This window comes from Pelophylax lessonae (genome assembly GCF_965119305.1).
Source record: "Pelophylax lessonae genome assembly, chromosome: 1".
NCBI classification, from domain to species: Eukaryota; Metazoa; Chordata; class Amphibia; order Anura; family Ranidae; genus Pelophylax; species Pelophylax lessonae.
The window spans coordinates 372,207,234-372,230,545 of NC_138768.1; the positions used below are offsets into that span (position 1 = coordinate 372,207,234).

At 45.4% G+C, this 23,312-nt stretch overlaps 1 protein-coding gene across 3 annotated transcripts in view; it reads right to left on the reverse strand.

Annotated features, from left to right (window-relative positions):
• Positions 1 to 23,312, reverse strand: part of TJP2 (tight junction protein 2) — a 186,385-nt gene that overhangs the window by 66,828 nt on the left and 96,245 nt on the right. For all 3 annotated transcript variants that reach the window (XM_082243994.1, XM_082243993.1, XM_082243992.1), the window contains 3 exons: positions 16,529 to 16,582; positions 6,177 to 6,301; positions 525 to 627 (listed from right to left, as the gene is read on the reverse strand). In XM_082243994.1, the coding sequence (XP_082100120.1) occupies positions 525 to 627; positions 6,177 to 6,301; positions 16,529 to 16,573 (273 nt within the window). In that variant the 5' untranslated portion in view covers positions 16,574 to 16,582. The remainder of the gene's footprint in view (positions 1 to 524; positions 628 to 6,176; positions 6,302 to 16,528; positions 16,583 to 23,312) is intronic.

Below are 23,312 nucleotides of genomic sequence, written 5' to 3' on the forward strand. Positions count from 1 at the left end.
ATGGGGCATTGGATGTCAGCAGGGACATGTCCGCTGACATCCGATCCGTCAAATCTGGACGGATGGAGACCCTATTTTCCATCCGTCCAGCGGATCAGATGAGAATGACCAGACGGTCTGTTCCCATCCGATTCCCCCGTAGAGAACAGCGGGGACCTGACAGCTCTGTCTCCGCACACAGCGCAGAGACAGAGCAGCCATCCCCCTGCTCAGCGGGGGATCGGTGGATTGATCCCCCGCTGAGAAAAACGGAGTCCGCCGACGGACTCCCCTGTGTGAGAGGGGCCTTAAGCTTCGACAAGAGACCTGGAAGCTGATTGTTTTATATGCACAGCTGCACCAGATGTTTCACTCTCCAGATTTAGCAAATCAACCCCCGAGGTATAATTCACCTTGATTCACAAAGTAGTTGTGATTCTATGTACATTTACTAACATGCCAAAGCTGCAAAACTGCATTTAGGTGTTAAGATTTGCTTTACCTTCAGGCACTAAGGGGTTAAACAAGATATTTGGTATACTTACAATGACAGCTGTTTTTCCACATTTTCTTAACTGCTGTACTGCAAATGAGTGGGGCACATTATCCATAGATGTTCCATTGACCATAACCACACGATCATTCTCCCTATTAAAAAAATAAAAAATAAGTAAACATAACCAAACACCATAAAAAAGCAAAGAACAAACAAACAAACAAACACTCACTTAACTGCCCTATTTATTCCAGAAATATCCTGAACAATCCTTTTATCCAATAAGACTCCACAACTTACAGTAACGCATTTTAGGTTGCAGAGCACAATACAGAAGCAGTGCTCTAATCCTGCATATACCAATAATGTGTAGATCATTGTTGGTATACACAAGGTGCAGCTTCAAGAGCAAAGCACACAAATTTGCCCTCATCACCATCCCTGCTCAATAAATGTAAACAACCAACTTTTTATGGCATTCTCTAGAATTTTTTTAATGCACGCGGAAACAAACCGGATTTGATCCCTTCTGTGTTGTTCAGGTAGATCTCTGCCTCTCATGGGTTGCATACCCTTAGTGCTAGTTCACAGAAGATGCAGTCCAGTGCATTTTTTGCTTTCCATGTATTCCAATTGCCCCCTGTTCACACCAGTGCAGTCAGTTCCAGTCAGTTTCCGGTGCAGAAAAAAAAAAAAGTAGAACATGCTGCATTTTTTCTGCACACTGTACTGTACTGGAACACAGCAAATGGTATCAAAAACGCACCAGACTTGCGTGTGGTGTGAACTAAGCAAAAACTCACCTGGAGCTTATTCAGACTGCATTTTTGTGGTGTGAACTGGCCCACAAAAGTATACGTTAACCCTTACTTTGTAAAACAACCCAATCAAGTAGGTGTGTGTGTGTGTGTTCTAAAAAAAAAAAAAGTATTTTTTCATGTGACCTCTATTCTCAGATGTATAAGGGGGGTCCCCTACTGAAGAAGTCTACGCCCTGACCTAACATGTATAGGGGGCAGAGCCTACATGCTGACGTCACATCGTGGCCATCCCGTCAGAGAGATCAACGATTTATGCCTGATCAGCTTGCACTGCCTAAAGCCTCGTACACACGCAACGAATTTCCGCCGACCGGTCCTCCGTCTTTTGTCCAGAGTGGTGTTTGTTGGTTGGAATCTGCTCTAGACTGCACACGAATTTTCCTGCACGACAGAATTCTACTTCAGAAAATCGGCAGATCGGTCGTCGGACGAAAATTCCCGGCCGAATTTCGACTCGTGTGTACGGGCCTTAAGTGCCATACGCGAGTGTTTTATCCTTTGATTTTATGTGGAACAATAAAACTTTAGCCTAATCGAGAGCACTAGATTCTGCAATTCTTTTGTTCCCCCCCTACATCCGATATTGTGGAATGTTATCGAGGCTCACTGAGCCAGCTGGAGGGAGAGTGTGACAGAGGAGTAGAGCGCCAGCAGCAATCCAGATAATTCTCTTGTCCCCAGGGGGGAACCACTGATTTTGACCCACTGGTGATACAGGGGTTGAAATAGGAGGTGGGCGGCCAGACTGCACTGGTGGAGGCGAGCACTAGCACTCCGATATTTGTTTGCACTTCATGGTGGATCGTTTTTGCCAATTTGTTCTATTAAGTCACATTTTTAACAATTATGGACAATACTTTTGTTTTAATTAGCCCTTGATTATTTAACAGATTATTGTTGTAATAATTTTTCACCTATATTTTTGGTGCAGCACTGTATTTGAGTTTGAACCAATGAACTTCTAACTTTCATTATTAAAAAGCGTAACTAGCATGCTGAAACTAGAAGCTGATTGGTTACTATGAACAGCTGCTCCAGTTTTAGCAAATCCCCCCCCCCCCCCCCTGTGTTTTGTTATATTTGTTAAAAAAAAAAATGTGAAAAAAAAAAAAAACCTGTTGATGATGTTAAAAATGTAGAGCTGTGTTCTCTCTAGGAATTACTTATCCTTCCTAGATCTTATCTAGGACTACAGACTGCTTATTGTTTATTTTGGTAAGAAAAAGATGGGGGACAGTTTGGGTAGTTTAGCAAAAGTAAACTGGGCAGGGCATAGATGACTTAGGCCTGGTTTACACCTATGCGTTTTTTGGTGCTTTTTTCAGAAACACACTACAGCTCATTTAACATTGTTTCCTATGGGACACGATAACATCTATGCTTTTTTTAGCCGCGAGTTTTTGGAAAGGGTCAGGGACTTTTTTAAACACAAAATTGTACTTTTTGGTTCAATAGACATCAATGGAGACAATGCAGAAAAGCATGTAGTGTGTTTTTAAGCGTTTTGGGTTTTTTAATCTGCCCAAAAACAATTGGTCAAAAAAAAAAAAAAAAAAAAAGCATTAAAGCGTCAAGAACGTATGTGCAAAAAACACAAAATGCACAGTAAAAAGCACTGAAGAAATGGATCAAAAGCAAACTGCATACAGTAGATGTGAATCGAGGTTAGTCCACAACAATGCTGAGTGTTCTCAGCCCACAACAGGACTTGGGAGTGCATTTCAGGCATATCAACAGATATTTGTCTCTACTCGATGGGATAAAACATGGGAAATCTGCATAAACTGCAGAAAAGGAGTTTTTTTGCCCTGACTTCTACATGTTTGTAAAATTCAATCCATATTCCAGGAGGTAACAGGTCATGTGAGTGTCCCACGGTGAATCCAAGGCAGTGTAAGCTTTACATTTTGACAACTGGAATTTTTTATTTTTAACCCTGATTGAAAAAAAAAAGAATATATACCTAAAAAATATAACTCTGCTGAGAATAGGTGCAGATATATTATACTTCCACTTGCTGAGATTTGCCTAAGTCCTCAATATGGAAATGAGCTCCCTGGCAATCCCAACAACCAGAATAATTAGTTGTCAGCATAAGTTATGGCTGCTCTCTAGGGAGATGAGCAAGGGAGTTTTGTATATTCTATCATTCCTGCATCCCCGGCATGTATTTTTTTATTATTTTTTTTCCCGTTAGTGCAGCAGATCAGAGACTTTTTACAAGCAAAGCACATTTAGTAGTGAAGGAAAGAAGGGGAAACAAGAGATGCCGGGTTTATTCTGTTTTTGTAAGACTCTGAGGTGCCTTCAGTGACACAAACAAAAGCAATGGGGCAACAAGACATGCTGGATTTTTTTCATTTGTCTGTATCTTAGGTGTTTACTAGTGCAAGTGCGTCCAACGTGTTTTCCGACTGCAAAATTGCTACATTAATGAAATACGTTGGATGCATGTGCAAAGGTAAATGTGAATGCAGAGAAGCATTGTGTTTACTAGAGCAGTTTGCCATAGTTCCCTGGCATGAACCTTAATGGAGTAGTGGGTACAAGCACTACAAACTGTGTACAGTGTATCCTGTTAGACTATTTAACCATTCTACTTTAAGTCATATTCAGTGCAATTTAGCCATGCCCCTTTTTGCCTCATTTTTAAAGCTCAACTCTAGGAAACTTGAAAAGTATTCCTTGCAGTGGGCTGTACCCACACTTCAAGGGTTATGCATACAAGTCTAGAGGACTTCATCTGGTTGAAAAAAAAAAAGACTGAAGTCCATCTAGTTCAATCAACAGAGGAAAAAAAAAAAAGTGCAGCCTTTTGCTTGCCTTTACCTGGTCATTGGGGCTCTATTCCGCCCATTGACACCAACGATGGGGGAGAATTCATGCCATTGACGCCAAAGATGAGGCACTATTCCTTCCACTGACACCAACAATGGGGCACCAATCCTTCTCCTAATACCAAAAATGGGGGACACTAATCCTCCCACTGACTCCAAAAAGAACATATGATTTAGTCCCATTTGATGCCAGGACATTTTCTTCTCCCACTGGACATGGTCCAGTCCCCCTAAAGCTTGAAGGACAGTAAACTGGCCCTTTGTTTAGAAAGTTTGGAGACCCCTGATCTAGGCCTATGCAGGGTCCAAAGGATTTGATGATGCATCGGGACAGTCCATTGCTGGAGCACTTTTATTGTCCCCTAGATTTAATAGGCAACTAACCCTTGCAATGCAGGCACAGCCTCACTGCGGTTGTGTATTGTGATTTGAGCCCATTCATGAATGGGTTCAAAGCCCATTGCACCAAACCAAAAGTACTACTTTTGGAAACTCACTGCAACCAGATCATATGGCACTGTAAACCTGCATTAAAGCATTAAATCTGGTTTGTTTTGATGGGTTATGGTCTTTTGCACTTACTAATAAAAAAAATAAAATTACAAATGGCACATAACATACATGACTAAATTCCACATAATTAAAATCATTAGAACAAGATTATAAGAATTGTCAAAAAGGTTCTTTTAAAGCTAATCTTTTAATTTAAAGTGGTTGTTAACCCACTTATACAAAACTTTATATAATCCTCTGTGTAGCCTGACGACAAGTGCTCCGGTCTCTGTGTTTTATAAAAAAAAAAAAAAATACTGCCTTTACTGTATTTCAGAGCAGCTCGCGGTGATCACGTAACTGGCCGGCTCTCTCCTCTCCCCATTTGACAGATGCCGAGATTCCCTTGCTGACGTCAGGTGGGGCGAGAGGAGGAGAGGAGAGAGAGCCGGCCAGTCATGTGATCGCCGGGAGCTGCTCTATAATACGGTAAAGGCGACGCTTTTTTTTCAATAAAACACAGACAGGAGCACTGGTGATTAGGCTACACAAAGGAATATATAGGACAATAAAAGTTTTAAAAGCAGTAGGAGGGGAGGGGTGGGTTGCACTGACACAGGAGCAGACAGGCAGGGAGGGGAGGGGCGAGAGCTGGGGATGACAGAGGCACGTAAACCGACCATGATGTCAGGGCTCAGCAGCCATGATATACCATGGTCAGCTTACAGAGGGGAGGGTAGAAACTGGCAGGATCAGCCAGCTTTTTTTTTTAGGTAATACAGTGGGTCATATTACACAGCACCAGCGCTGTGCTGTATAACATGCTTTAAGGTAACAGGATCTTTTATTTTTTTTTTTTGGGGGGGGGGTAACAAAAGCTTTACCACTAAAGGTGACCATAAACATGATAATGTCTCATCAAGACTAACTGATAGGGGAACATATACTAGTCCTTAAAGCATTGCTAAACCACCAAGGTCTTTCTGAATTGGTCACATACATAGATATAAATTACCTCTCTTTTTATCCACAGGGATGGCCAAAACGTGCTCACAGAGATCTTACAACAAGCTGGAAAATCTCAGCGTATGATAACAATTGCTTTGGATGCTCTAAAGCAGGCCATAGATGATTCAATTTGGTGGAAGAGAAAAAAAAAAAAAATCGCTTGATTTCCTCATCAACACAGTCAGTTCTAATGGGGGGGGGGCTCCCGCAGTGCTATTAAGTTTTGCTGGTTGAGTGGGGGCACTGGGAGCCTTCCTGGCTGGCAGAACACAATGATTACTGCTAGAGGCTTTAGCCGCCGGCAGTGATCACACGTAAAAAAATCCAACAGGCTGGTTGTGCCCAAGTCGATCGACGAATTGACTTGGGTACAATTCAGCCTGCCCATTGACGCTGAACCGGATGAATTTCAGTCCACGTATGGCCGGCTTAAACCTATCGCTATTATACAAATGGATTCATCATCGCAAGGAATGTTCAAATGGGGCCCAAGGCTTTCAAGGTTGCCCAAGCAAAAATTATTTACATTGTTTATATACTTACTGTAAAAATCCATCGGCTGGACCCCCAATAAGCACATCTGAAATGACAATGGACGGTTCACCATTTTCAAAGTGTGGATTATCTTTTCCCCCAGAGACTGCAATTCCAAAACCTTTCTTGCTATCCTGTAAAAATCAGAATATACTGAGTTAATAAATCTGAGGAAAGCACTGTCACTGACAAAAAGTATTAATTCCCCCAAAATATACACTATATTCTCAAAAGTATTGGGACACGCCTTTACACGCACATGAACTTTAATGGCATTCCAGTCTTAGTCCGTAGAGTTCAAAATTGAGATGGTCCACCCTTTGCAGCTATAAACAGCTTCAACTCTTCTGGGCTGTCCACAAGGTTTAGAAGAGTGTGTATGGGAATGTTTTACCATTCTTCCAGGAAGCGCATTCAGTTCAGGCACTGATGTGGACGAGAAGGCCTGGCTCGCAGTCTCTGCTCTAATTCATCCCAAAGGTGTTCTATTAGGTTGCAGGTCAGTCAAGTTCCTCCACCCCAAACTCACTCATCCATGTCTTTTTGGACCTTTCTTTGTGCACTGATCCAGATCATTTGGTGGAGGGGGAATTATGGTGTGGGGTTGTTTTTCAGGGGTTGGGCTAGTTCCAGTGAAGGAAATTCTTAAGGCGTCAGCATACCAAGACATTTTGGACAATTTAATGCTCCCAACTTTGTGGGAACATTTTGGGGATTGCCTTTTCCTGTTCCAACATGATTGCATATTATATTTATATACATACATACAGATGTAGCACCCTCCTAGGTAGGTGCTAGGTAAAACATGTGTGACCCTGTTCTGCTTATCAGGAGGGTCTGATCTGTTAGTTTAGCCTGTCACATGTTTTCAAGTGTGATTCACTGGGTCTGAGGGAGTGTCTCCACTGCAGCCAATAAGAGAGCTCATTGGACAGTGGAGGAAACTTAGCCAGTGGCATACTCTGTTTTATGTCAGTTCCAGTGGGAGGGCATTCCTGCAATGCATCCTGGGATTGCACATAAATAGGTGGGGAGCCTATGACAGGGTGTCTTTGGGCAGGAAACTAGGTCCCAGGAGGAGGGGGGACGGCTGTCTCTCCTCCTGTTGCTGAGGAAGGTGGTCTAAGCAGTCGGTCTAGGGGGTTCAGCTGTGCTGCAGAAGGATCCAGTGTGCTGACCAAGTGGAGCTGCTGGGCAGAATACTGGAAAAACAGTATCGTGAGTACTCAAGCATCTGCCCAGGGGTCTGCCTAAGAGAGCGGACCAGTCCAGAGGGGTAAAGGAGATCCAGAAGTCAGCTAACCCAGAGTGATACAGTAAAGGGGGTATCAAGTTGTTAAGCCCTGAAGATTAGAGGGTAAAGGGGGCACCAGGAAGGGCCCTGAAGTTGCTCAGCAGTGCAGTCTTCTATAAAGGACAGTTACCTCAGGAAAGGAGCGCTTTAGGAAGCTAAAAGGACTCTTTCACAGTCAAAAGGCAAAGTAAAGTAAGCAGCCTAGCCGTGACTAGATCAAACAGCGTTAACCAGCGTCAGTCAGCATTTTTCTATATCGTCCCAGCCTATTGTGCATAGTTCAGTTAATTGGAGTATCCCACTCATCCCTTCTCCTATCCAAGTTCCTAATAAAACATAAAAACCAAAGAAACTGGACTGGTCCTTGTCTGAGGTAAAACACTAGGAAACATGTCAGAATGGTCTACTGTTGCTAATGGTAACCCAGGGGAACCCACACACAGCAGCTCCCATGGGAGTAGTGCAACACACACACGATTTATATTATATATATATATATATATATATACATACACATACATACACATACACGTATGATGTCCGCGTACCAAGACCAGCGCGGCCAGTCCGGGGCCACCAGAATCACCAACTTCGGTTCCGAGATCAACCTGGACAACAACTGAATCGGGGGAAAGGCATATATCAGGCGATACTGATGCCAAGGCACCACCAGCGCATCCGAGGCGTCTGCCAGAGGATCGCGCGCTCTTGCCACAAACTTTCCCACCTTGTTGTTTAGCCGAGATGCTTACAGATCCACATCTGGGGTTCCCCATCTCGCACACAGCATCTGAAACACCTCCGGGTGTAGGGACCATTCCCCCTGGTCCAGGGACTGGCGACTCAGATAGTCGGCCTGCCAATTCTCCACACCTGGAATGTGAACTGCCGAAATCGCCGGGACGTCCGTCTCGGCCCAAGACAGAATGTCGGTCACCTCCCGGGCCGCCCAGGCACTCCTGGTGCCCCCTTGGTGATTGATGTAAGCCACCACAGTGGAGTTGTCCGTCTGCACCCGCACAGGGCGACCCCGAATTTGATCCGACCAACGGAGCAAGCACAGTCTGATCGCTCGCAGTTCCAATATGTTGATCGGTAGGGAGGATTCCTCCTTCAACCAAGTGCCCTGGGCAGACAGAATGCCCAGAATGCCACCCCAGCCCGACAGGCTGGCATCCGTGGTGACCACCGTCCACAACGGGCGGAAGGATTTTCCCTCCGTTAGAGCCGGGGACTGGAGCCACCAGAGAAGACTCTCCCTGACGTGGCGACTCAGAGATATCCTCCTTTCCAAGGACTGAGGATGCCTGTCCCACCTGGCCAGGATCTCCGCTTGAAGAGATCGCGTGTGGAACTGTGCAAATGGAATCGCCTCGAAGGCTGACACCATCAACCCCAGGGACCGCATGCAGGCCCGGAGCGACGAGGAATCCGTGTCTGAGGGACCTGACCTTGTCCTGCAGAGTCCGGAGTTTGTCCTCCGGCAGAAAAACCTTTGCTTGGGCAGAGTCCAGGGCCATTCCCAGGTAAGGGAGACGAACAGAAGGGGACAAGGTCGACTTCTGAACGTTGATGGTCCACCCGAACTCCTGGAGCGTCTGAACGGTAGTCGACAGATCACGGAACAGACCGGGCTGGCGCTCGATCTTAACAGGAGATCGTCCAGATATCCCAAAAATCGCAATCCCCTGTGCCCGCAACAGGGCCAGAACAGGACTCAGCACTTCGGTAAACACCCTTGGAGCCGAAGCGAGACCGAAAGGTAACGCCAAAAACTGATAGTGTTCCTCCGCGATAGCGAATCGGAGGTACCTCTGATGACCCTCGAATATGGGGGATGGGGACATCCTTGAGGTCAATAGAAGCCAGGAAATCTCCCGGATTTAAGGAGGCCACCACCGAATGGAGGGATTCCATGCGGAACTTCTGAACACGCACGAAGCGGTTCAGAGCTTTCAAGTCCAGAATTGGACGTACCTTGCCCTCCTTCCTGGGCACAGTGAACAGATTTGAATAAAAACCCCGAAACCCGTCACGATGAGGCACCGGGACGACCACCCCTTGGGCGAGGAGATCCTGAACAGCCCGATGAAGATCGTGCAACCGATCTGGGGTCAAATGAAGATTTGAGGGAAAGAATCTGTCCGCTGGCCGCGAAAGGAATTCGATCTTGTATCCCGATCGAATGATTTCCTGAACCCACCTGTCCGGAACCCAGAGCAACCAAGGTTCTAGGAAACCGTGCAGACCTCCACCCCTGAAATGGATGAGGGCGTCCCTTCAGGTAGAGGCGGAAGGACCCAGTCGGGCCGGCGTGGTTGGATTTTTGCTTGCCCGCCCAGGGCTTCCTCTGGCCACCCTGGCCTTTAAAGGGTTTCCCCTTGTCCTGTGCCTTAAAGGCACAAAAGGACCCCTGATGTGAAGGAAGGCCCCCGCTTACCGGGGAAGGACTTACCCTTGGGATTCTGGGGCAGCAGAGTGCTCTTACCCCCAGTGACCTCCTTAACTAACTCATCCAGGTATTCCCCAAAAAGACGATTCCCCACATAAGGGATGTCAGACACCGTCTTTCTGGAAGACTGGTCAGCCGACCAGCTCTTCAGCCACATTAAACGACAGCCGTGCTGCTAGAGGAGCCTCATCCAAGGCTGCATCACACAGGTACAAAACCGCCAGACGCATCTGCTCCACCATTGCCACAGTACCTGGAGGTGCAGAATCTGCCTCCAGAGTGCGTTTGAGCACCTGGGCCCAATCAGCCACAGCCTGAGAGACCATAACAGAGGCGAAGATGGGCTTCAGTAAGGAACCTGCCACCATATACGCGTGGCGAGTAAGAGATTCCACCCGCCTATCCGTAGGGTCCCGGAACAACGGATAATCCTCCGAGGGCATGAGAGTGGCCTTGTTTAACTTGGACACTGTGTGATCCACTTTAGGGGACACGGTCCATCGCGAATCCGTAGGAGACGCGAAAGGGTAACGGAACTGAAACCGTTTTGGTACCACAAAAGGGCGCTTTAAATTACGCCATTGTTCGTTCACTGTTTCGTGAAACTTAGTGGGACAAGGGAACACCTGTGCCGCTTTTCGGGTTCTGCGAGTTTCAAAGGAAGACTGCTTACCCGGTGGGTTGGGCTCATCCTCCAAACGTAGTGTCTCTTTACCAGTAGCAATAAGAGCAGACACAGCAGCGCGCTCTTTTGCCACTTCAGAAGAAGGATCATCCTCCTCCTCCCCCTCCAGATCAGAATGCAAGGACTGAGACCCCTCAGGGGGTAAACTGTCCAGGGCAACCATATCAGACTCAGAATCAGAGGACAATGAATCCCTAGTTTGTTTCCTAGAATCCCGCTCTGACATCAACAAATCCACCTTGGACGCTAAAGTTGCAAGTGCAGCAACAAGGGAAGGTGAAGATTCAGGAGTACCTGAATCACTCACCAAGGCTGGGGGGAATTTGCAGTCCTGGAACTCCATGAGAATATCGCTGTAGCTGGCCCTTTAAGACGCGATCGCAGCAACCCACCGCAAGAAGGATCACACTAAGGTACCCCCCTGAGATGGGAAAAGCACTGAAAACAGAAGAATATTCCCCAAAAACAGCAAAAAGAACCCCCAGAAGTGTCACCACGCTGCTGGAAAAGATCTCTGCATACAGGAAGGGAAGTGATGTCATTCCGAACACGAAGCTGTCTAAGGAAAAATGGTTGCCAATGCATCTGAATGGGAGGCTCCGGGAAAATGGCTGCCGAACATGTGCAAAGAAGAACACCTTGCCACACACAAGATGGCATCCAAAGGCACCAAAAAACACTACATAGAGAGCTGCAGAAGTGCCCACAGTGAGGCCAGAGCAGCTGCCCACACCCAAAATGGCGGACCCGCGTTTTTTTGCACCGCAGTGGTCCGCACCGCCATGTCTGCACCCCCAAACACACTGACAAGGACAGGGATAGGGATCCCCACAGACCCCCCTACGGCGATACATGCGCCAAGAGGCCCCCGCAGGGACCGGGAGGGATGCGAGCCCCGGACACAGACATGAGGGGAGAGCACAGACATCAGCAGACTGTCATCCCCAAACAGAGGCCCCACACAGAAGTTACTTACTGCTCCATATGGCGTGGGGGCGCCTCAATAGCGCGGGAACTCCCCACCCCAGACGGCGGGGGGCCGGCAGCCAAAATAGGATGCGTCGCACGATCAAAGCACCGCATGTTGAGGCATCCCGGCGAGGTAGCCTCCTCGCAGGCTGTTGCCCCTGAGGACAGGGGCAGGTCGTTTGCTAGGCCAGGGCGCACTCATAGCCCGCTAAACTCTTGATAGTGGGCTGGGATTCCATAAGATCCTCTGTCCTGGAGTACCAGGACGACCAGCCCGATTCCCAGCTCCGCAACGCTGTAGTCTTCCAAAGATCCGACTAAGTGCAGATAAATAAAAAGCTAGTAGTGCAAAGAAAACACTTTTGCACCAAACAAAAGTAATAAAACAGAAGGCTGAGAATGTAGCCCCAGCACAGGGAAGCCTATCTTACTCCTAACTAGGCAAAAGACAAACTGAGTTGGGAAGGCTGATAGCAGGGGGGTATTGGACCAAGGGACAGCCCCCTACAGGTGTGTCCATGTAAATTGCTTTGTTTTAACAAGTCCTATGCCTAGCTTGCTCCTGTGGGTAAGAGGTCAATACCCATTGGTGAAGACTGTATGAGTGGGCGGCGACTGTCAGAGGACATAAGAGAAATTCCATTTTTTAATACTTAGTATAGAGAATGCATAAAAACCCAAAACTCCACAGTGATCAGGAACAAAACCTGCTCAACTCCAGATAGTAACTCAGCCCATCAAGCTGCATTTAAAATATAATATCAACACAAAATAACATGCTCGTTAACTCACCAAAGAGGGACAGTTCAGCAAAAAGCACAAAGTGTCAGGGACACTCTCTATCCCTATTATCTAACAGTTTACCAACATCCAGTAGCCGTAGTACTCTGATTTTAGTAGTAATAGCAGTTTCCAATGATAAGAGGGTGCGAACAGTAAATTGACCAGTAAACAACAAGGGCAATTTTATTCTCATACCAATAGGTTTAATCACTTACCGGCAATCACCTTGATGTACTATGTTAGGAGATTTTAGAAGCTCAATCTTCCTATTAAAATTGCTAATGTTTATTTGCTAAGAGTTGAAACTGGTGGCAGGAATGTATTTCTGTGTCCCCATTGTGTAGAGTCCCTTCACTTCCTGTGTAGTCATAGGGACAGGAACAGAGTGCAGAAGGTCTAAAACTCCAATCAGCTTCCAGGTTTTACCCAACGTTCACATTGGTCCGATTTGACATGCAATTTCACATGTCATATCGGAGCCAATTGCCGGCAATTGCACCATCCAAATTTATATTTGGTGTGCCGCCGGCTGTGCGACGCCGCACTGATTTCCAAAAGTAGTTTCTGTACTACTTCAAGCACAAAATTGGTGACATTGATAGAAGCATTGAAGTTTTATTCATCACCATAAAATTCATACAGGACTGACACATCATAAGACAGGTACATAGGTTGACGCGTTTCATGACACTATGATCCCTTACTTATATCCATGCAGGAACCCGCACGGATGTCTGTGAAATCGCCCCTGAAATCAGACTGAAATGCCGGCTTGAACTTGTGCGAGTTCAGCTGAACTCGCACATCTTTAAGAACGGCCTCAGTGTGAACCTGGTCTAAAGGCCTGTACACACGTACCGATCGTCGGCCGAAAAGCGTCGGCCGACGACCGATCTGCCGATTGTAGGCTTGTTAGTATGATGCCTCCGACAGCCATCAGCGCACATTCTGCCGACAAGAATCTGTCATGCAAGCATTAAAATTTTTGTATGCTGACACCAGAGCGGCCGATTGTTCGCCAGTCAGTACAGAATTCGGCCGACAGACCGCAGATTTGCAAGACTGGGCATGCTCAGAAAAGAAAAAACACAGGGAAAGTTAACCATTACATGACATCGCTTCTGCAGTCGGCTGTAGTCGGCGGACAAAATTCTTGTGCTGTCTTTGCACTTTTCAACAGACACCGACAGCCGGGGGACAAAAGACGGCCGATCGTTCGCCGACGATCGGTACGTGTGTACGGGGCTTTAGTGTCAAAGCTTAACTGAACAAGCTGAAGTTAGATGCTGATTGGCTTCCATACACAGCTGCACCAGTTTTAGTAAATCTCCCCCCTAGGATAGCAACTGAGGGAAAAACAGGGATATGGACACCGATAAAACCATTGTTTTGTAAGTAGCAGGGTTAAACAATGCGTGTCAGGTTTTATTGCTGTCTGTACACAAATAGCAGAAATCTTCCTAACTGGAGAAATAATAGTAAATCCCTTCCCCTAGCTACAATTAACCCCCAGGTTCCAGTGTAACAAATCACAACATTTTGTGCATAAACACTTTCATGAGCATGTGCAATGATTTACAGAAATAGATTCTATTTACCTGTGTGGGTCATGATGCAACGTCAAAAAACGGGAAACAATCTCACCTAAAACTGAAAGGTGAACTTTGACTATGAACTTCAATCCACACTCTATGCAACAATGCCACACTTATGTGCTCTCTCGTACTCAGGGAATTTAACCACTTGCCTACTGTGCACTTAAACACCCTTCCCATCCAGGCCAATTTTCAGCTTTCAGCGCTGTCACACTTTGACTGACAATTGCGCGGTCATGCTACACTGTACCCATATGAAATTTTTATCATTTTTTTCACACAAATAGAGCTTTCTTTTGGTGGTATTTAATCATCTCTGGGTTTTTTTATTTTTTACAAAAAAAAAAGAATAAAGACAGAAAATTTTGAAAAAAAAAAAAAGTTTTTCTTATTTTCTGCGAGTAAATTTTGAAAATAAATTTTTCTCTTTCACTGATGTGCGCTGATGAGGCGGCACTGATGGGCACTGATAGGCTGCACTGATGGGCACTGATGAGGTGGCACTTATGGGCACTGATGAGGAGGTACTAATATGCCTCACTGATGAGCACTGATAGGCGGCATTGAGAGTTGGCACTGATGGGCACTGGCGGATGGCACTGATGGACACTGACGGGTGGCACTGATGAGCACTGATGGGCGGCACTGATGAGCACTGATGGGCAGCACCATCAGTGCCCACACTCAGTGCCCATAGTGCTGCCAGTCAGTGCTCATCAGTGCCTAGATGAGCAGGCACTGATGGGCACTGACTAGCAGCACTATGGGCACTGATTGTGGGCATTGATGGGGGGCACTGTGGGCACTGATGGCGGGCACTGTGTGTGTTTTTTTACCTTTAGTAATCAGGGCACTGGTGATCAGTGCCCTGATTACACTGCTGTGTGTTCCCGGCGGCTGACGGCTCCCCCTCCTTCCTCACACGCAGTCTCTGTGTGAGGAAGGAGCGCCGGCGATGAGAGATGATCTCATATGTTTACATATGAGATCATCTCTCATTGGACGGCTTGATCACGTGGTGAATGGCCGCTGTGATTGGCCATTCACCACGATCCGACACAGATTCTCCCTGATGCGCGCTCGCGGGAGCGCGCGGGGGGCGTGTCACTGGGAGGCCGTTTAAAAACGGCCTCCCGAAAATTCAAGTCCGCGCTGCAGCCGTATATAGGCTGTAGCGCGGATGGGAGCAGGTTAAAGAGGAGCTCCTGGCTCCTCCCAAAAAATTTAAAAGTCAGCAGCTACAAATACTGTAGCTGTTGACTTATTATTAGGGCAGTTACCTGTCCAGGAATCCAGCAGTGTCCTCACCTGATCAGATTTCTTAACAGGCTATAGGGTGCTGGCGCCGCCATCTTGACTAAGGGAAACCTACAGTGAAGCCTTGTGGCTTCACAGCTGGTTTCCTACCGAGCTGCAGGAACGAGCCAGCTGCAGGTGCCAAATGTGGCAGCGGAGGGGGGGGAGGAGGAGGCAGGCAAGCGGAGCTTCTCCTTATGGGTGGAGCTCCACTTTAAAATTACATTTTCAGTTTATTATGTGGGGTTGCGCCAATGAATTAAAAGTGGCATTGGGAAAATTGAATTAGTAGTCCTGCAGGGCACACCTGAAGTAGATACATAGGGTGCCCTACAAGTTCATCCCACCTGCTGATGTTCATGGGTATAGCGTAAAGCCTGTGATAATGTTCAGCCAGGCTTGAGAGACAGTCAAGAAGATGTCATCGGGTGAACTGGGATTTCTTCACCCTCCCAGTGTGTGCAAAACAAGGAGCATGTGGGAGTACTGTGCAGTAGGTTGGGGTGTGAGCTTTAGGCCTTTTGCACACTGTTGCCCCAAAATTGTATTGTATTCAATATACACACAGGCAAGTAAACATGTGCTGCGCATAGAGTAAAAAAAAAAAAAAACCTAAGTTGCCAGTCAGTATTTAACACATGTATGTGCATAAAATGTTAGTTTGGAGAGGCTAAAGTGCTATTCGGAGAACTAGAATTTAGTTTACTTGTTTACATGCACATACGCGCAAAATAACTGCAAACAATTTTGCCCACAAACACAGATGTTCAAACATCAGTACCATGGGCAAGTACACTGGGCAGGGCGACAGGGACTTCACTTTGACTCCAAACATCACCAAAAAAAAAAAAAAGCTCAGTATCTTAAAAAAAAAAACAGTTCATCATATTAGTAAGGCCCCTTTCACACATACGGTCCATTCAGATCCACCTGTCAGTTTTTCAAGCGGATCTGAACGGATGCCCCATGCATCTCTATGGGGCATCGGATGTCAGTGGAGACATGTCCGCTGACATCTGATCCTGTCCGTCAAATCCGGACAGAGGGAAACCCTATTTTCCATCCGTCTGGCGGATGGGATGAGAAAGGACAGGCGATCCAACCTCATCCGATTCCCCCATAGAGGACAGCAGGGATCTGACACCTCCGTCTCTGCACACAGAGCGGAGACGGAACGGTAATCTGCCTGCTCAGCGGGGATTGGCAAATTGAAAAAAAAAGAAATGATACAATGCAGTTACTCAAGGGGAGGTAAATAATTGAGGAAAAAACCTTTAATGTGCTTACCTTCTGCAAAGTCACCGTAAACTGCTCCCATATGGTCTCTTCCATGCTGGAGGCCTAGATCAAAGACAAAACAATCATTAGGCCTCTAAGAAAATGTCATACTGCCACAGTGATAATATGTATGTCCATTAAAAAAGGGAACATTGGGTTATAATACAAGACATGTTACAGGGTATATTGTATTTACTCAAAAAAATAAATAAAAATAATTTTACTCGCTTTAATTGAGCCTGGCGATAAATAGTATTTTTAAAGTGCATCTCTTTTTTTCCCACTATGAGTGTAGAAGTGTTGAAATCCCTGTCAGGTTTTTATTGCCACCCACTCGCATGTAGAGTCACCATTTTAACTGTTCCCTACTGAAATTATATGTATATATGTGTGTGTGTGTGTGTGTGTGTGTGTGTGTGTGTGTGTGTGTGTGTATACGCGCACACACATGCACACACTGGCCACTTTATTAGGAACCCCTGTTCAATTGCTCCGTAACACAAATTTGCTAGTCAGCCAATCACATGGCAGGAACTCAATGCATTTATGCATCTACACGTGGTGAAGACGACTTGCTGAAGTTCAAACCGAGCATCAGAATGAGGAAGAAATAGGATTTAGGTGACTTTGAACGTGGCATGGTTGTTGGTGCCAGATGGAAGATCTTCTGATGGCTACTTCAAGCAGGATAATGCACTATGTCGCGAATCTCAAATCATCTCAAACTGGTTTCTTAAACATGACAATGAGTTCACTGTACTCCAATGGCTTTCACAGTCACCAGACCCAATCCAATAGAGCACCTTTGGGATGTGGTTGAATGAGAGATTCGCATCATGGATGTGCAGCCGACAAATCTACAGCAACTGCGTGATGCTATCATGTCAATATGGACCAAAATCTCTGAGGAATGTTTCCAACACCTTGTTGAATCTATACCATGAAGAATTAAGGCAAAAGGGGGTCCAACTAGTAAGGTGTTTCTAATAAAGTGGCGAATATACACACACACACACACACACACACACACACACACACACACCAGGAAAAACATGGTGTTATTCAGATTGTAGTTAAATGGCTTCTGGCTAGCTGGTGGTCCAATGATCATTGTATAAATCATATACAGATGACGAAACTGATTGGCATTGATGTACTTCCCAGGGCCATCTTACCAAATGGGCACGCTGGGCAGCTGCCCGGGGCCCCACCTGCCCAGCAACCCAGCCAAGCATTAGTTCCGATTCCAGTGTGCATCCCGCCGCCGAAGTAAGCAGGTGGCGCTGCTGTCAGACCACTTGGGCCATGGAGGAGGAGCCCACAACTGCAGGAATGCCTGTCCGCCTCCACGGGAACAGGCGCACACAGGACAGTCGAGTCTGACTCCCGTCTGTGTGTTTGTTCACCAGACCCAGCCGCCCAACTTGGAAGCTGTCATAAGCCTGGTACTGCTGTACCAATAAATATCGCCTTATCGATAATTTGCATTTTTATTCCCATGGGTGATTGTGTAGGCAGGGCTCCAGTGCACTGCATTGCCCGGGGCCCTTTAATGCTCTTAAGACAGCACTGGTCCTTCCTTGAAAGACCTACTTAACATCAGTTATGTAAAATAGTCAAAAGTTTTTTTCTAGTGTTGGGGTGGGGGGAAGAGTTAGAGCCTCTGTTTTTTTTTAACCTGTATCTCGAATGGTGAGAATTCAATGTAAAGACAGTAATAGAAACAAGACAAGAGGTGTTGACCCTTACCTAGTCAAAAAAAAACAAAAAAAAAAAAAAACACAACTGTCTAAAGTTAGGGTCCAGAGAAAAACTCCACAAAGAGGATTTGTGTACATTTTAGGGAGGTTAAGTGCAATGTGTGAACTACACTTACCTCTGTAAAATGTTTGCTACATATGCCCACTCAAAATCTAGACTCTACCAGCTGTTCACCTGTTACCCAAATGTCTACTGACCTCTGTGTTCTGACCAATCAGAAAGTCCCCAGAGACTACACAAGTCTGCCATGATCATTTACAGAATCTGCAGAGAATACAGGGGTCTATTATGACCAATTAGAAAATCTCCAGAGACTACAGGGGTCTGCTATGACCAATTAGATAATCTCGAAAGACTACAGGGGTCTGCTATGACCAATTAGATAATCTCCAGAGACTACAGGGGTCTGCTATGACCAATTGGATAATCTCCAGAGACTACAGGGGTCTGCTATGACCAATCAGACAATCTCCAGAGGCTACAGGGGTCTGCTATGACCAATCAGACGATCTCCAGAGACTACAGGGGTCTGCTATGACCAATCAGACAATCTCCAGAGACTACAGGGGTCTGCTATGACCAATCAGACAATCTCCAGAGACTACAGGGGTCTGCTATGACCAATCAGAACATCCCAAGAGACTACAGGGGTCTGCTATGACCAATCAGACAATCTGCAGAGGCTACAGGGGTCTGCTATGACCAATCAGATGATCTCCAGAGACTACAGGGGTCTGCTATGACCAATTAGAACATCCCAAGAGACTACAGGGGTCTGCTATGACCAACCAGACAATCTCCAGAGGCTACAAGGGTCTGCTATGACCAATCAGAACATCCCAAGAGACTACAGGGGTCTGCTATGACCAACCAGACAATCTCCAGAGGCTACAGGGGTCTGCTATGACCAATAAGAACATCCCAAGAGACTACAGGGGTCTGCTATGACCAATCAGACAATCTCCAGAGGCTACAGGGGTCTGCTATGACCAATTAGATAATCTCCAGAGACTACAGGGGTCTGCTATGACCAATTAGATAATCTCCAGAGACTACAGGGGTCTGCTATGACCAATTAGATAATCTCCAGAGACTACAGGGGTCTGCTATGACCAATTAGATCATCTCCAGAGACTACAGGGGTCTGCTATGACCAATTAGATAATCTCCAGAGACTACAGGGGTCTGCTATGACCAATTAGATAATCTCCAGAGACTACAAGGGTCTGCTATGACCAATCAGAACATCCCAAGAGACTACAGGGGTCTGCTATGACCAACCAGACAATCTCCAGAGGCTACAGGGGTCTGCTATGACCAATAAGAACATCCCAAGAGACTACAGGGGTCTGCTATGACCAATCAGACAATCTCCAGAGGCTACAGGGGTCTGCTATGACCAATTAGATAATCTCCAGAGACTACAGGGGTCTGCTATGACCAATTAGATAATCTCCAGAGACTACAGGGGTCTGCTATGACCAATTAGATCATCTCCAGAGACTACAGGGGTCTGCTATGACCAATTAGATCATCTCCAGAGACTACAGGGGTCTGCTATGACCAATTAGATAATCTCCAGAGACTACAGGGGTCTGCTATGACCAATTAGATAATCTCCAGAGACTACAGGGGTCTGCTATGACCAATTAGATCATCTCCAGAGACTACAGGGGTCTGCTATGACCAACCAGACAATCTCCAGAGGCTACAGGGGTCTGCTATGACCAATTAGAACATCCCAAGAGACTACAGGGGTCTGCTATGACCAATTAGATAATCTCCAGAGACTACAGGGGTCTGCTATGACCAATTAGATCATCTCCAGAGACTACAGGGGTCTGCTATGACCAATCAGACAATCTCCAGAGGCTACAGGGGTCTGCTATGACCAATTAGAACATCCCAAGAGACTACAGGGGTCTGCTATGACCAATCAGACGATCTCCAGAGACTACAGGGGTCTGCTATGACCAATCAGAACATCCCAAGAGACTATAGTTACTCGACTATCCTTTTTCTAAATATGTAGAACACAGTGCAGGAACCAGAAGCAAGCCTACCTGTGGGTGAACATTAGGAAAGTCAGATATTATTGGTAAAAGCATTTAGAAACAATAGAGGTATGCCTATATACACACACACATTACATTCAAAGATAAAAACTTTGTGGGGGTTCATTAAAATAAATAAATAAATAAATAAATTCTTACAAATAGTGTGTGTATTATTATATATGTAGTCTATAATTATATATATGTATCCATATTTAATTATCTACGGGCAGTTTTCTTTTTCTCCTATATCAATAATTCAAAGAAGAGAGACTTCCCTGCAGTAATAGTTCACAAACAGAGAGATCATGTGACCTCGGCTGGAGGCTGATGAGCAGGAATCCTTGTGGCAAGATAGGTATGGGACCGAGCACATCTGGTATTTCCTTTATTTTTCTATGACAGAAGTTCCTTTGATTTTGTATACACTGCTGCCTGCAGAATGTGGAAGCATGGGTGTGTCGTCTGCAGGATAAAAATATTTTATGTGTAATGGTAAGCGGTGTCCACACCTCTTGTAGGAAGTATAGTATTCTGATGTGACAAAAAGGCTAGACTGAAGGTTCAGTCTTTATGGGAAGAGAGTATGTTAAAATACTAGAAGCATACAAAGGAATCTTAAAAGACTTGCTCGACTGCCAATCTGTGTCATTTGGAGGATGCAGACATGCACATTTTTAAAACTGATTGTGTGATTTCTGAATCCCTAATCAATTGTTACTAAAAACTACAAAATGTAGAGATTGACTCAGGGGGAAAAAAAAAAAAAAAAACTTTATCCAACATATTCATTGCTTTAATCCTAGTTAATGTAGACATTTTAATTCCTCAGGAACTTTCCTGCTCCTTTTTTTCCCATCGCACACAAGTGTCACACATTCCTTGCTGAATTCTCTGCTAGAATATCGTGGTACCAAGTGACTAAAGACCCCAACCAAAAATCAGTTCAAGTCTGGACCTATCTTCGCAAACCTCCATACGTAGAATGGGGCAGAAACGGAAGAAAAGATATAATATAATATAATTACATGCTTTCCTGGTAAACTGGGCCCTTGTAAAAGGTTCACAATGAAATGTTTCACATGTAATTGAAGGCTTCCTTTCAATAACTGCGTGTTATCTATTACATGAGTCACATGATTGTCTACATTCATAAAAGCACATGTGCCATTTTATGGCTCTCTGCAAAATAGCTTTTACTTTGAGCTCCCTAACCTGGCAGCAACCCTCATTCCTAATTAAGAATACCAAATTCCTCAAAGAATACCTGCTCTTAATGAAATATCAAATCTACCTGTTCCTGACCTTTTTCTTAAAAAGCCACTGTCATTAGGTTAGACAAGATAAAAAAACCTAATCCACAAATACATAAAATGTATAATATCGCCACTGCCAAGATTAGCCACCCAAAATACAGTTTAGGGTGTATTACCTAAATTTATAAAATGCTACAAAATAGAGAAAAAAAAAAAAAAAAAAAAAAAAAGTATGTAAAATGCACATTGGGCTCCATGAACACTAGCAAAAAAATAAATAAAACACGCCAGAAACATGCCGGAACAAAAATGTTTTTTGGCATGGGGATCCCCTTAAATACATACTAGACCTGAAGGGCCTGGTATGGGTTGGAGGGGACCCTCCATGCGTTTTTTTTTTCCCCTCAAGTTTTAAGTGCCAGCAATTCCTTTGTTTACATTCAGCTGTCAGCTGGGAACCCCTCTGACAGCAAATGAGTTATCCATTGTTAAAGATGAGGTGGCAAACTTGCCGGCCCGCTCCTGAACAACCAGCTATTTACTGGCCAGTAGCCTCCACCTGACAGAAAAAAATAAATAAAAAAGTTTTTTTTCCTTCTCCTAGATAGAAGCTGAAGCTTCACAAAAACACTTGTAGACTAAAATAAAGTGCATGGACAGAGTACTACCATTTGATCAACAAACAGAAAAAAAATATGCTCAATATCTGCTCCTATGAGTGTTTTTATGGCTACATTCACACCTGAGCGTATCGTTTTCGCGTGTTTTTTACCGCAATTTTTACTGCGATTTACAGGCGTTTTTAGATTGAATAGAGACCAATGGAAAACGCTTGTAATCTGCCCAAAAAGAAGCTCATGTACTTTTCTGAGCGTTGGGCGTTTTGCTCACAGCGTCAAAATGCTCAGATGTAAACAGGGGCCATTGAAATGAACAGGATTGGTCTTGTTGGGCGTTTTGAGAGCTGATCCTAGAGCAGAAAAACTCCCCAAAAACGCCCCAAAACGCCTACATGTGAACGGAGCCTTAAGCCCCGTACACACGTACCGATGGTCGGCTTACAAATGTTCCTCTTTTCTCCCCGGGATGTCGGTGTCTGCTGAAAAGTGCAAAGACAGCACAAGGACAGCACAAGAATTTTGTCCGCCGACTGCAGAAGTGATGTCATGTAATGGTTAACTTTCCCTGTGTTTTCTATTTTCTGAGCATGCCCAGTCTTGCAAATCTGCGGTCTGTCGGCCGAATTCTGTACTGACAGGCGAACAATCGTCCGTTCTGGTGTCGGCATACAAATATTTTCATGTTTGCACGAAAGACTTTTGTCCGCGGATTGTGCGCAGACATCTGTCGGAAGGCACCATACTAACACGCGTACAATCGGCAGATCCTTCGTCCACCGACGTTTGTATGCCGACGATCGGTACGTGTGTACGGGCCTTTAGGCTAAGTTCACATGTAGGCATTTTGGGGCATTTTTGGGGAGTTTTTCTGCTCTAGGATCAGCTCAAAAAACACCCAACAAGACAAATCCTATTCATTTCAATGGCCCCTGTTCACATCTGAGCGGTTTGAAGTTTTAAGCAAAACGCCCAAAAAAGTACAGGAGCTTCTTTTTGGGCAGATTACAGGCGTTTTTATTTTTTTCCATTGGTTACTAGTCAACCTAAAAACGCCTGCACAAAAACGCCTGAAAAAACGCCTGTAAATAGCAACGCCAAGATG